Raw genomic sequence first — 12,055 nt, 5'->3', positions numbered from 1 at the left:
AGGTGTGGAGGATTAGAAATGGGTAAGACAGAGAACTCTAGACCTAGAGACTAGATGAGGAGAAAGAACAGGGGCAATGCCATGGAGGTAGGAGAAGCCTCTTGGCTATTCTGTTCATCGATGCCTTGAACTGCTTCTGCCTTCCTTCCTCTGTAACTGCTCGTCTGCTGTCGTCTTGGGTCGATCTGCATGCGCTGTATATGTCGACCTACCACTCTGGACAATCCCTAACAATGAGATCGTATATATACGGCTACATATCATGTGTATGATATATGTGTGCCTCTATATATTTTTTTTTTTAAAAAAACATGCCATGATATGCTCAATCCTACTTCTTAGATGCATTTATCAATCGACGAGAAAATTCATTCCATATCGGTTTCCTTGCTAGTCCTTTTTGGAACAAAGTACTAGTTACAACATGTCGTTGCCTCCAACTCTTCCCTGCCTCTACTCACGCACACTTTACATGTTGAACAAAGCAGCAGGCAGCCTAGCTACAGGCCTAGAGCAGCAGCAGCCGCCCACTAGTCCTCCACCGCGCGATTCAATTCATCCGTCGAGATTGGTGACGGGGCCCTTGAACCAGTGCCTGGCGCTGAGCACCCAGGACCCGAGGACGAGGACGAAGAGGCCCCCGACGGCGACGGGTGTGTAGTTGAGCGTGTCCTTGGTGACCGGGTACGTGACCGGCAGCGAGAAGAGCACGGTGATGGTGGCCACCCAGAGCACGGCCACCCAGCCGACGAGCACCCCGTAGCGTCCCAGGTTGAACGGGCCCGGCACGAAGTACTTGCGCGCCAGCGTCACCCGGAACAGGATCGGCAGCGCGTACGAGATATACAGCCCGATCGTCGCGATCGACACCATCGCCTGGAACGCCACCAGGCTGCCCAGGGACTGCATAGATGAGAGATCGAGCAGTCAGCAACACGTCGTTGACAGCATCGTCGATCATGGCAATGGCAAGTACGTACTGACATGACATGCATGTGAAAGGAACATACCGGGAGCGCCATGCAGAGCGCGATGAAAGCCGAGAGCCAGACGGCGTTGATGGGCACTTCCTGGCCGTTGACCTTGTGCCAGACGGAGGAGAAAGGCATGGCGCCGTCCCTGGAGAAGGCGTAGGCCATCCTGGAGTTGCTGGTGACGGAGCTCATGCCGCAGAAGTAGATGGCGACGGCGACGACCCCGAGGCAGGCGATCCCGCCCACGCCGCTGCCGTACCGGCTCTTGAAGGCCAGGTAGAACACCTCGGCGATGGCGTAGCCGCCGGCGTCGTTGTCGGGGCTCAGCAGGTACGGGATGTCCTTCACCGCGAACGTGATGCCCAGGATGTAACCCCAGCCCACCAGGATGGAGATGCCGATCGCGCTGATGATGCCGATCGGCCCGTTCTTGTCCGCGTTCTTCGTCTCTTCAGTCTGCATCGCATCATCATCGTCAGGATTGTTAGCTATCTGCAGATGGAGCTCTGAAAGGTTCTCTCTTGCGTGTCACGACGACGTTCATGTAGTGCTCACCATATGTGCAGAGGCGTCGTATCCTGTGAGCGTGTACTGGCTCATGAGCAGGCCCAGGACAAAGATGTACAGGTTGCTGCGAATCCCGGCGCCGTTGTCGGTGTTGAAGTGGGTGAACACGAACTCGGCGCTCGCCCGCTCGGTGGCAACGGTCGGCACGGCAATCATCAGCACAAACACACCTGCAGAGCGTGCAGGAATATTTATGCATTCATTCAGAACTAGTACTCCAGTATCTCACTGACATGCATCTTAGCAGCCGTAAACAAAAAGCCAATGAATGTTGCCATTGCCATGCATGTGCTTGCCATGAATATGATGCCAAGTGCAGAGAGTGTGTGACTACCTTACCTAGCATGTTCCAGGCGGCGGCGAACTGGCCGAAGAAGGAGAGGACGGTGATGGGGAGGCTGTTGATGACGGCGTGGCTGAGCAGGATGGCGGCGTGGAAGGCGATCACCACGTACTTGGACGCCAGGTAGCCGCCGCCGTTCTTGCCGCCGGTGGCAAGCAGGATGATCACCTGGATCAGCTGCGCCAGGGAGTAGTCCACGCTCGTGGTCACCGCCCACTGCACAACAGCACCAGCAAAGGCTCAGTGAGCAACCAGTCAGTCGCTCTCACTTGGGAAGGAAAACGAGGTTCAGGTTCAGGCAAATGATGGCTCACCTGTCCGACAACATTGAACCTGAAAGCAGTCACACGGACAGAAAAAAGACACGTATGTTTAAGTTAGATTAGAGGCTGAGAAGAAAAGAAATGTACAATTAAATATATATAGTACATCAGCAACGTGATGGAAACTTAATTTGGTTGGCTTCGCGGGTTTAAATAGAGAATGAATATGACCAACAAGGTTTCTCCGTTCTTGAACTAACCCATATCTAAATGCAGGGAAGTTGTCGCTGTGTTCATCGCTAGAAGTCCTTGTCTCAACCAGGGCCGAATGCGATGGGATCGCATTTGTCAACTCCCAAATAATGTACTATGTAACTGAAGCAACCGTTTACTGAAAGGCTGATGGTTGTTTTAAGCCTCAGTCAGATAGGTGTCCACTAATTAATCCCCGACCATATACGGAAATACTACTGCTTTAATTTTTTTTAAAAATTTTGGCAGACGAAAGGAAGAAAGTTTCTCCACATAGGTGTCCCTAAACTGACAAATTTAGTGTCCCCCGGAGTGGCAGGGCAGTGTCCTTCGTGCATAGTTAGGTGAAAGCGCGCATATTGACCAATGGCCAGGGCACACATGCCACATGGTTCCAACTCCAAATAAAAACAAAGACTCCATTTTTGTCAATCCTAACGAGTCTTCCATCCCTATTTGGCGAACTCAATCAAACAAGTAAAGCAATTTCCATCCATCCATGAGGAAAAAATGGAGAGAGAGAGAGAGAGAAATAAAAAAAAGAGAAACATGCCAAGTTGCATGTCGCTCACGCCGTTGCGGTGCCACACAAGAAGGAATCAAGGAAAAGCGACAATATTGTAGTCACACACACACACAACCAAGCAGTCGCAGTTCACATGATCCTCCCCATCTCCTCTCCAAAGTTCAACCGTCCAAAAATTCCCAATTCCTAATAAAACGAGACAAGAAACCCGGCGATCGAGCAGTTCTCTGAAAAAGCTACAGTAGAACGCAACGCACGCGGCGGATAACGAATAACGATCGAGAATTCGAGATGCATGCCGCGACGACTGCGAACGGCCGGGTCCGGGTAGTTAGTTGGCGTACCATCCGGTGATCCAGGAGGCGAAGGGCGCCCAGCGGTGGCCGGAGAGGCGCGCGCTCCAGTAGTAGAGCCCGCCGGAGGTGGGGAAGGAGGAGCAGATCTCGGCCATGGAGGTGCCGACGGCCATGGTGAAGGCGCCGGCCACGAACCAGCCGAACGTCATGGTGGTGGGGCCTCCGAAGTTGAGCCCCGTGTTGTAGAGCGTCGTGATCCCCGTCAGCACCGAGATGATGGAGAAGGAGAAGGCGAAGTTGGACAGCACCCTGTGGCACACACGAACAAACGAGCGCGCCGTCGCCGTCGCCGTCGTCGATACGGAACGAGTGTGAGTGGCCGCCGCCGGCCGGGGCAAAGAAATGGAAGAAAGAAAGAAAGAAGGCGATCGGCGATGACGGAGGTGACGAGGGAGGGACGTACGAGAGGTCGCGCTTGAGCTCCTGCTTGTACCCGAGCTCCCGGAGGCGCGCCAGGCCGGTGTCGTGGCCGTCGCCGCCGTGGTCGACGGCCACGGCCACGGCGGCGGGGGTCGTCCCGGCGCTGCTGACGGCGGCCGGGGACCTGTTCCACGTCATGGCGTCGGTCTAGATAGCTCCGTGACGGACTTGGCTGCGTGCTGCGGACTTTTGGTCGATCGGCTGCAGTAGGAGACGGACGGTGAGCTTGAGGCAGGGGAGGACGCCGGCAGGATATATCGGAGGAGGAATCAGGAAATGGGAGGAGGAAGAAGTGTGGCCGCTCTGGGGGGTCTGGGCGCGGCCGCGGCAGCTGCAGTCAACTCGAAAGTGCGCTGGGGCCCCGAGAAAACGGGCACCAGATGTGGTGGCTGCGATGGATTCGTTAAACTCTTTATTTTACCCGGCACCAGATGTGGGGGGGTCGGGACACGCAGATTCTGTCCAACCAGCAACGAGATTCTCTGCCCGTAAGGATGATGCGCATGACCTCATCATACGGCACATGTGTAGGAGGACATCTGTACATGACTCTCAACTGGTGCAGCCTTTTTTCGAACTCACCATCAAATCTATTAACGGCTAAATCCACACAGACACAGTGGATATCAATCAATTTGTACAATATTTGGAGATAACTAATAATATTGTTATTATATATGTCGTGGGAGAGAAATATTCGGGACCAGGTGGCGCACAAGGGACACGTCCAAGAGAGATATGGCGTGCCACGGCCATATGGCATGCAAAAACACACATGGCATGGTGTGTGTCTCACGATGCGTTTTATTTTATTTGTAAGCTTTGTCAACTTTATTGCAGCACGACTACGTTATGCCCCATGCTTAAGAAACCCTACACACACTAGGATGTCATGTGACGGCTATGGCAGTGGCTCTGGCTACTTAGTAGTAGTAATAATAATAATGTGATTGTTCTCAGAAAATATTACTGGATACTCCATATCTTCAGGCGGAAATCCGTTATCTATGCAAACAAATGAAGAATCAAGCTGACTGCCATAATTGCAGTAATTTCTGTGCAAGCTAGAGTCCAAAGCGTGAGCACTGGTTCTTCCTTTTCCATATGCTCATGTGGCCAATTGGTGTGCGTACAAGGTGATAGGATTCTTTGTAGTTGATTTTACATGATTCGGTATTTGCGGTTCAGCACGCACGCTTTACATGCACATCCCTATTTCTCATTTAAATACTTCCTCCGTTCTAAATTATAGTTTTGTTACGTAGATTTAGCTGTGTATGTATCTAAATATATCTAGATACGTAGCAAAATCTACTACAAAAAAATCAAAACAATATAATTTGAAATGGAAGGAATACCTAATAACGGTACTCTCTCTCCATCCAAAAATATCAAATAATGCAATTCTAGCATATCGTCCTACTCGGTGGAATCAAGAACCACCTTTATAAATAGTTATAGAAACAAACATCCTCTAGAATTTGATTTTATAGAAGTAATTGGTGTTTTTCTGAGAACACCTATAAATACCCTCTATGTTTAGAGGCAAACCATAACATCAACATTCTTTTTTTTTCTTTTGGAGCCCTTGGTCATAATGCTTTTAGACGAAGTTTTTTTACTAACATTGTAAAGTTCGATATGAGATCTAAACTCTCTATATATAGTTGATTATTTATATTAAATCATTGAAGGATAAAAATTACATTTTAAGTTTAAAAGTTTAAAATTCAAATGTTCAAACGGTCTCTAATAGACTCACTATATACTAAATTTGCAATGCTTGACGAGATTAAATTTTATAGTTAACATTTTTTTGTTTGAAAGGCTCAAATATTCAATACAATATTTGTAAAAGTTCCTACAAAATGATAGCCCCTTCATTTGGTCACAAGTGATTGTGTAGTATGGGGTAGGAGGAGCTCGTGTGAGGCAATATGTCACGGGTTCGATTGCACGCACATGTATTACACACACAGAATAATGCTAATTATGGCTCGCGACCGCATTGCAGTACTTCACAAGTGTTTGCCTTTTAATGTTTCTTGATTTTTATGGCCAATTTACAATTTCTAGAAAATATATTTTAAAGACAGCCACAATATCAACTACCACGAAATCTATTTGGGGTTTGTAATTTAATGTTTCCCTATTTTATGGATAATTTACAATTTCTAAAAAATAACTTTTAAAGACATACGACAATATCAACTACCCCTAAATCCATTTTGGGTTTGTCTTTTAATGTTTCCCTATTGTTATGGCCAATTTGCAATTTCTAGAAAATAAATTTTAAAAACAAGCCACAATATCAACTACTCCTAAATCCGTTTGTACCACTAAATCTATTTGGGGTTTGTAACTTAATGTTTCCCTATTTTATGGATAATTTACAATTTCTAGAAAATAACTTTTAAAGACAGGCCACAATATCAACTACCCCTAAATCCATTTTGGGTTTGTCTTTTAATGTTTCCCTATTGTTATGGCCAATTTGCAATTTCTAGAAAATAAATTTTAAAAACAAGCCACAATATCAACTACCCCTAAATCCATTTGTAGAGGCGGTTGCATATTCACTCTTAAAAATTGTTGATTTCTAGAGGGCCTTGAGTAGAGGTAGTTGCAAAAAAAAAAATCATCTCTAAAGGTCGTTTGACCATGATCTTTTGTATAGTAGTGGTAGCGAGTGAAAGCAATTTTAGTTTGATCAAGTTTATATAGAAAAATACTAATATTTATGATATCGAATAGTATGGTTAAAATAAATCTCGGACTGCTAGGATAGCATGCACTCTCTGAGCATTTCACATTAAGGTAGAGGACTCCTCATCCAGTCCGACAAACCCCCTCTTCCCCCTGCCGAACCTCGTACCCCACCCGCGTATCCCCCTGCCGAACCTCGTACCCCACCCGCGTATCGAGGGCTCTTAACCTGTGAGTGGGCTGGTGCTACAAACATGTGCTTTGGGTGATGCAAGGCAGACGAGGGGGTATTTTCTTAATTATCTCCGGCGCTGCAATTCAGCCCCGTGGGGGATCAAACTTAGGCCATGAGGGTGTCACTCGGAGTGGTTGACCTTTTTGTTAAATAGTATTTTCTTTAAGTTTGACCATATTTAAGATAGTTTGATAAAGAAGAGAGGATTTGGGATTACATCTTTTTTAGGTGGAGAAGCTCAAAGAAGGTCCCCTAGCAACCTGCCGTCTCCCTCTGCCGTTGAAGATGGCATCCCTATGATCCTATTTGATTGAGAGACATGCTATCGGACCATCGATCCTCATTGGCAGGCAGGCATGGACACATGGTCGAGTATATACTACTCCGTACTAAAAAAAAGCTGTAATATCTGTAAATGCAGATGCGGATGGCCCCTGGGTGGATCATGTGTGGCCATCTTGCAACCGGATCGGCGCGCCGCAACGGCAAACAGATCGATACACCTGGGCGGCCGGCAAGTAGCTAGGATCGTCTCCACCATTAGAACGGAGAAATTGGTGGGGCTCCGCTTGTCTTGTAGACCGTAGACCGTACGTTTTCTGTTAATCAACAGTATTTTACTCTCATAATAAATTAGCGAATAATATTTTTAGTTATGATTTTTTTAGACCAGTGAACATGTTCTAGAGAAGATATCTCAGCATCAGCAGGTGATGACAACGGCGACGCACCAGCCGAACGGGGATATGCCTAGATGGAGATGGGGTGGTCGGCGCGCGCGGCCGGCCGGTCCGCCAGCGGCGCACGCGCAGAGAATAGATACGATTGGCCCGTCGTCTGGTCTCTTTCCGTGTCATCCAGCCGCGGCGCGGCGTGGTGTGGCGTGACACTATGACAAGCCGACGTGCGTGCGGGTGCGCGGGCGCCGATGCGCCGCGGCCGCGTTCGGGTCACGTACGGAAAGCATATATGCGCGAGTGACTTGTGGTGCACCGCTAGCTTATGGCATCCACTACGGTGAATGCTATCGATTTCGATTATGAAAATGTCGAGCATCTAGGCAGAGCCAACAATTTAGTACTCCATTTGTTCTGAACTATAAGACAAATTTGCATTTTTAAGATTTTATTTTTTTCTACGCACCTAAATTATATTTAGATACATAATAAAAACTACATATTTAGAAATATCAAAACGTCTTATAATTTAAAACAGAGTAAATAACAGAAACTTCTTGATATGCTCTCTTTTTTCATCACGTCGTGAGATAAAAAAAAAGTAGAGGAGGTCCACCATATTATCCCCTTCTCACATTCCGCGCTAGTTTTGAACAGATATATCTATATTGGTTTAAGACCATCAAATCGCTGGCTAAAAATCATCTTGTTAGGGACGCCCTCAGCTTGTTGAGAAGAGAAAGACTCACTAACACATTATTTCTATGAGGTTATTTGTTGTATGTTGTGGCAATGTCACAAAACCACGGTTCATGTTTGCATGTTCGCTTGATTTTATCAACCATGGTGTAATGTTTTTCTCTCACAACAAAACAACATCAGTCGGGTTATCAGCCGCAAAAACCATTAGCCATTTGATGGAAAAGTTGAGACAACCATAATAAAAAATATAGTAGGAACTTGCCATGGATGTGGTATTGGTTTTCAGATACTCCAACATGACTATAGCCCACGTACCAATCCCTAAGTCGCCTAGCTAAGTGTGATATTTAGACCGAGATGGTTTCAAAGATATGAACGATGTAGTTTAGCTAGTGCGCACATGACACATTGAATGCTTATTTTCTCTATCCACCTCTAGGTAAATCAATTTTAAGAGTTGTCTTAAGCCAAATTTTTCTAAGTTTGATCGAATTTATGTAAAATGGCATCAACATTTCTGACATCAAATTAATATTTATGTAAAATATGGTATATATCATGTCTATAGTGTCGTATATGTTAGTGTTACTTTCTATAATTTATTTTAAAATTTTTAAAATGTCTCACTAAAGACAACTATCTCGAAATTAATTTATTTGGAGAAGAGCGAAGTACTATAAACCTACACCTATGTAGTACGGACAACACAGCTATCTTTCGATTGATGATACAATCGTTACTTTTATTAGTGGCAGGCCGGCCCCAAGGCGTACAGCTATGGCGTCGAGGTCGAGCCTTGTTTCCAACGGTCGTGTCATGGGCAAGGAACGGCGTTCCTACTGCAACAGTACCATCGAGGCATGGTCGCATGGACCTACCACGCCACGAGGCCCGGAAGCGCGCGCGCGTGTCAGTGTGTCTTGCACGTGCCCAATATATAATGTCATGCCAGCAGGCAGCAGCTTCGGAACGCGATGTATGGTCAACGAACCATTCAACGAGAGTACATGGTGATTATTTTGCCACGTTGTACGATGACTAAGTCAATTTGGGTTGCAATGGCAGACTGAGCTTACTATAGGTTAGCCTTTTAATTTTAATGTTGAAAACTGATCATCCATATTTAAGTCGTCTAGACTATATAAGCGGCAGAGGTGCGGCCAGCGTTTGTTCGTTTGTCTGGAAAATTATGGCTGAAAATATTATTTTCTGATTTATTATGAGAGAAAAAATACTGTTAAATGGCTACCTGATTCGGCAAATAAACTCAAATGAAGAGGCTTTGCGACGTTATCTTTGCTAGGACGATAATACAGCACATTCTGCAGCCGAATATACTCTAGGGTCTTGTTTATATTCAAAAAGTTTTGGATTTTAATACTATACCATTTTCATTTTTATTTGACAAACATTGTCCAATTATAGAGTAACTAGGTTTAAAAGATTCGTCTCACACAAACTGTATAATTATTTTTTATTTTTTTTATATATTTAATGCTCCATACATATACCGCAAGACTCGATGTGACAGAAAATCTTAAAAAGTTTTCGGCTTTGAGGTGAACTAAACAAGGCCTAGATATTATATAAAACTCCTACAGATGGTCACCTCTTTTTCTCCTGGAGCCGGAGGAGCATTTTTTTGTCAAAAGTCACGGCTAATAGTAAGCGTATCAAAAGTGCAATTGCGTGCCGGACACTCGCCACTTCCGTCTCCCCGTTACTAATTGGTGACACAATATAAGTTGGACAGAGAGACTTGAGACTTGTATCGGTATCGAATTGTCAAATCAAATTATGATTTGGTTGTACCTGCAGTACAACCAAACGCCTTGTTTAGTTCACCCTGAAAATCAAAAAGTTTTTAGGATTTCTCGTCACATCGAATCTTGTGGCACATGCATAAAACATTAAATATAGACGAAAACAAAAACTAATTACACAGTTTAGCTGTAAATCACGAGACGAATCTCTTGATCCTAGTTAGTCTATGATTGGATAATATTTGTCACAAACAAACGAAAGTGCAGTGCCGAAAACTTTTCACTTTTCGGAAGGCCCAAGCAATGATAGTATAGCATGCTTCGAATCTTGTACCTGTACTAGTACTCTGCATATGTCGCTTTCCTTTTAAGTTTTGGACGTCAAAAACTCAACGGAGGCACCTCGGCGTTTGGCAGGCTGGGAAATTAAGAAAAGGCTGGTTTATTTTGGGCCTGACAAGACATGGGCCAGGCCCCTCGTTCCACTGGTGCACATTTTGTGCATTTGCACTTTACTCTGTTTCGAAATACTACTAGCACTAGAAGAAATGTAGCAGCTGGTAGTAGTTCCTCACCCAAAAAAAAAAAACAAAAAAAACTGGTACTATACGCAATGCCGTGGTAGACAGAAGAAAACACTTACCAGCCGGTGAGCCAGGCGGCGAAGGGTCCCCATCGGCGGTGGGTGCAGAGCCTGGCGCTCCAGAAGTAGAGGCCGCCGGAGGTGGGGTAGGCGGAGCAGATCTCGGCCATGGCGAGGCCCACGGCGACGGTGAAGGCGCCGGCGATGGGCCAGCCGTACACCATGGTCACCGGCCCGCCGAACTGGAGGCCCGTCCCGTACAGCGTCGTCACGCCCGTGATCACCGAGATGATGGAGAAGCTCACCGAGAAGTTGGCCACCACCCTGCGTGCGTGACCGACCGCAAAAGTGATTAAACAGGTTATATATTGCTAATAGTCCACATGTGGCTGGCTGACTAGTTTGTAGCTTCTCATCATGATCGCCTTGTTCGCTGATAAACTATGACGGAAGATATTGTTGACTGAATAGCTAGCAGATTCGACTAATAAGCTCAAACGAACAAGACGAGATCTCAAAAAATAGAAGGGGTGTGGGAGAAAGAAGCTGTGGATTCATCTTTATATATTGCTAATACCTTTGATCAAATTTATTTAACAGAGAGGCCGGTTGCACTCGTCCAGTCGACGTCTACCGTAAAGAAATCTGGTACGTGTGGATTTATATATATTGTGACTTCGTGAGAGCGACCTCACCCGACAGTAGATCCATCTCACGATCACGTCATACATCGATCGAACACGCAAGCCCTACTGCCCAAGTTTTTTTTTCTCCCGATCAAGTGATGAGCAGAGTAACCCGCAAGCAACAGACAACAGATGAGATGATCCATCGTCGATTCGTCGGGAGGAAAATATTAGAAAGCACGTAACTAGCTTACCGGCCACAAGAAAACGCATGAGATTGAGATCGATCTGCGCCCACTCACGTGATTTTGTGAGATTGAGAACCGAAATGAGAGAGAAGGAATTGAAGGGGAAACTAGAACAGGGCAGCTAGGATCGTTCCGACGAACAGAGCAGAGCAGAGAAGGTAGTGGAAAATGAACTTACGAGAGGTCTCGCTTGAGCTGCTGCTTGTATCCGAGCAGCCTGAGCTTGACGTCGTCGCCTCCAAAACCGGCGCCGGTGGTGCTGATCACCTCCGCCGCCGCCGCCGCCGCCTCGTGGTCGTCCCCGGCGAGCGGGCTGTAGCTGTAGCCGTTCTTGGCTTCCATCGATCTCTCCTCGCTGGCTTCTCCTGCTCTGCCTCGCGCTTCTTGATCCGGATGGCTTCTCTGCTCTGCTCTGCTCTGCGAGATAATTGTCTGTGTGTGCGTTATTTGTAGCATGGAGTGGAGTCGATCGATGATGTGTTGTGTGAAGCAACGTCCGGGGACAGCTGGGGCCGCAGCAATTCTCCGACCGCAGATTCCACCGGCTCTGTCTCTGTGGCTGCACGTGGGCCCAGATACGAATCTCGTCATCTTGCCTCGACTCACTCTTCACCTACTTGTTCTCCCCCAAGATCCAAGAAATAATGATGCTATGCTGCCGATCATGATCCACGTGAGTGCGTGATTTTTTTCAAGGTACCAAAGCAAAGCAAAGCATGCTGCAATCTTTTACTGATTCCGTCAGATATTTGGTCGACAATACTATACGATACGAGTACGTTCTACAAGGTCCATGTCTCCATGCTAGCGAAGA

The 12,055-nt window shown here is 46.4% G+C and overlaps 1 protein-coding gene across 4 annotated transcripts; it reads right to left on the bottom strand.

The window, feature by feature from the left end:
- On the bottom strand, nucleotides 323–11,787 carry LOC8082228 (amino-acid permease BAT1 homolog). 4 transcript variants are annotated; one of them, XM_021456961.1, is made up of 8 exons: nucleotides 11,420–11,787; nucleotides 10,428–10,691; nucleotides 3,270–3,530; nucleotides 2,199–2,217; nucleotides 1,881–2,100; nucleotides 1,530–1,711; nucleotides 1,011–1,430; nucleotides 323–903 (listed from the first exon to the last, which is right to left on the bottom strand). In XM_021456961.1, exons 1-8 carry the CDS (start codon nucleotides 11,695–11,697, stop codon nucleotides 556–558), a joined length of 1,992 nt encoding a protein of 663 aa, XP_021312636.1. In that variant the 5' UTR covers nucleotides 11,698–11,787; the 3' UTR covers nucleotides 323–555. The 4 variants fall into 4 exon arrangements, with proteins under 4 accessions (XP_021312636.1, XP_021312635.1, XP_021312634.1 ...); XM_021456960.1 differs by lacking the exon at nucleotides 11,420–11,787 and adding an exon at nucleotides 3,685–3,902 and having other exon boundaries at nucleotides 10,428–10,563; XM_021456959.1 differs by lacking the exon at nucleotides 3,270–3,530 and having other exon boundaries at nucleotides 11,420–11,778.

This window comes from Sorghum bicolor, chromosome 3, assembly GCF_000003195.3.
Source record: "Sorghum bicolor cultivar BTx623 chromosome 3, Sorghum_bicolor_NCBIv3, whole genome shotgun sequence".
Classification (NCBI taxonomy): Eukaryota; Viridiplantae; Streptophyta; class Magnoliopsida; order Poales; family Poaceae; genus Sorghum; species Sorghum bicolor.
The sequence above is the reverse complement of the archived record's forward strand: the minus strand, read 5'-3'. Positions and strand labels throughout refer to the sequence as shown.

What these genes read in the sequence shown, in the direction of transcription:
- LOC8082228 (XM_021456961.1), bottom strand. Translation starts at nt 11,697, where the DNA reads ATGCTACAAATAACGCACACACAGACAATTATCTCGCAGAGCAGAGCA. An exon ending in GCCGCCTGGCTCACCGGCTG is followed by an intron (nt 3,531 to 10,427) that starts GTAAGTGTTTTC and finishes TGTGTGCCACAG; the next exon opens with GGTGCTGTCCAACTTCGCCT. An exon ending in CGCTCTGCATGGCGCTCCCG is followed by an intron (nt 904 to 1,010) that starts GTATGTTCCTTT and finishes TCATCTATGCAG; the next exon opens with TCCCTGGGCAGCCTGGTGGC.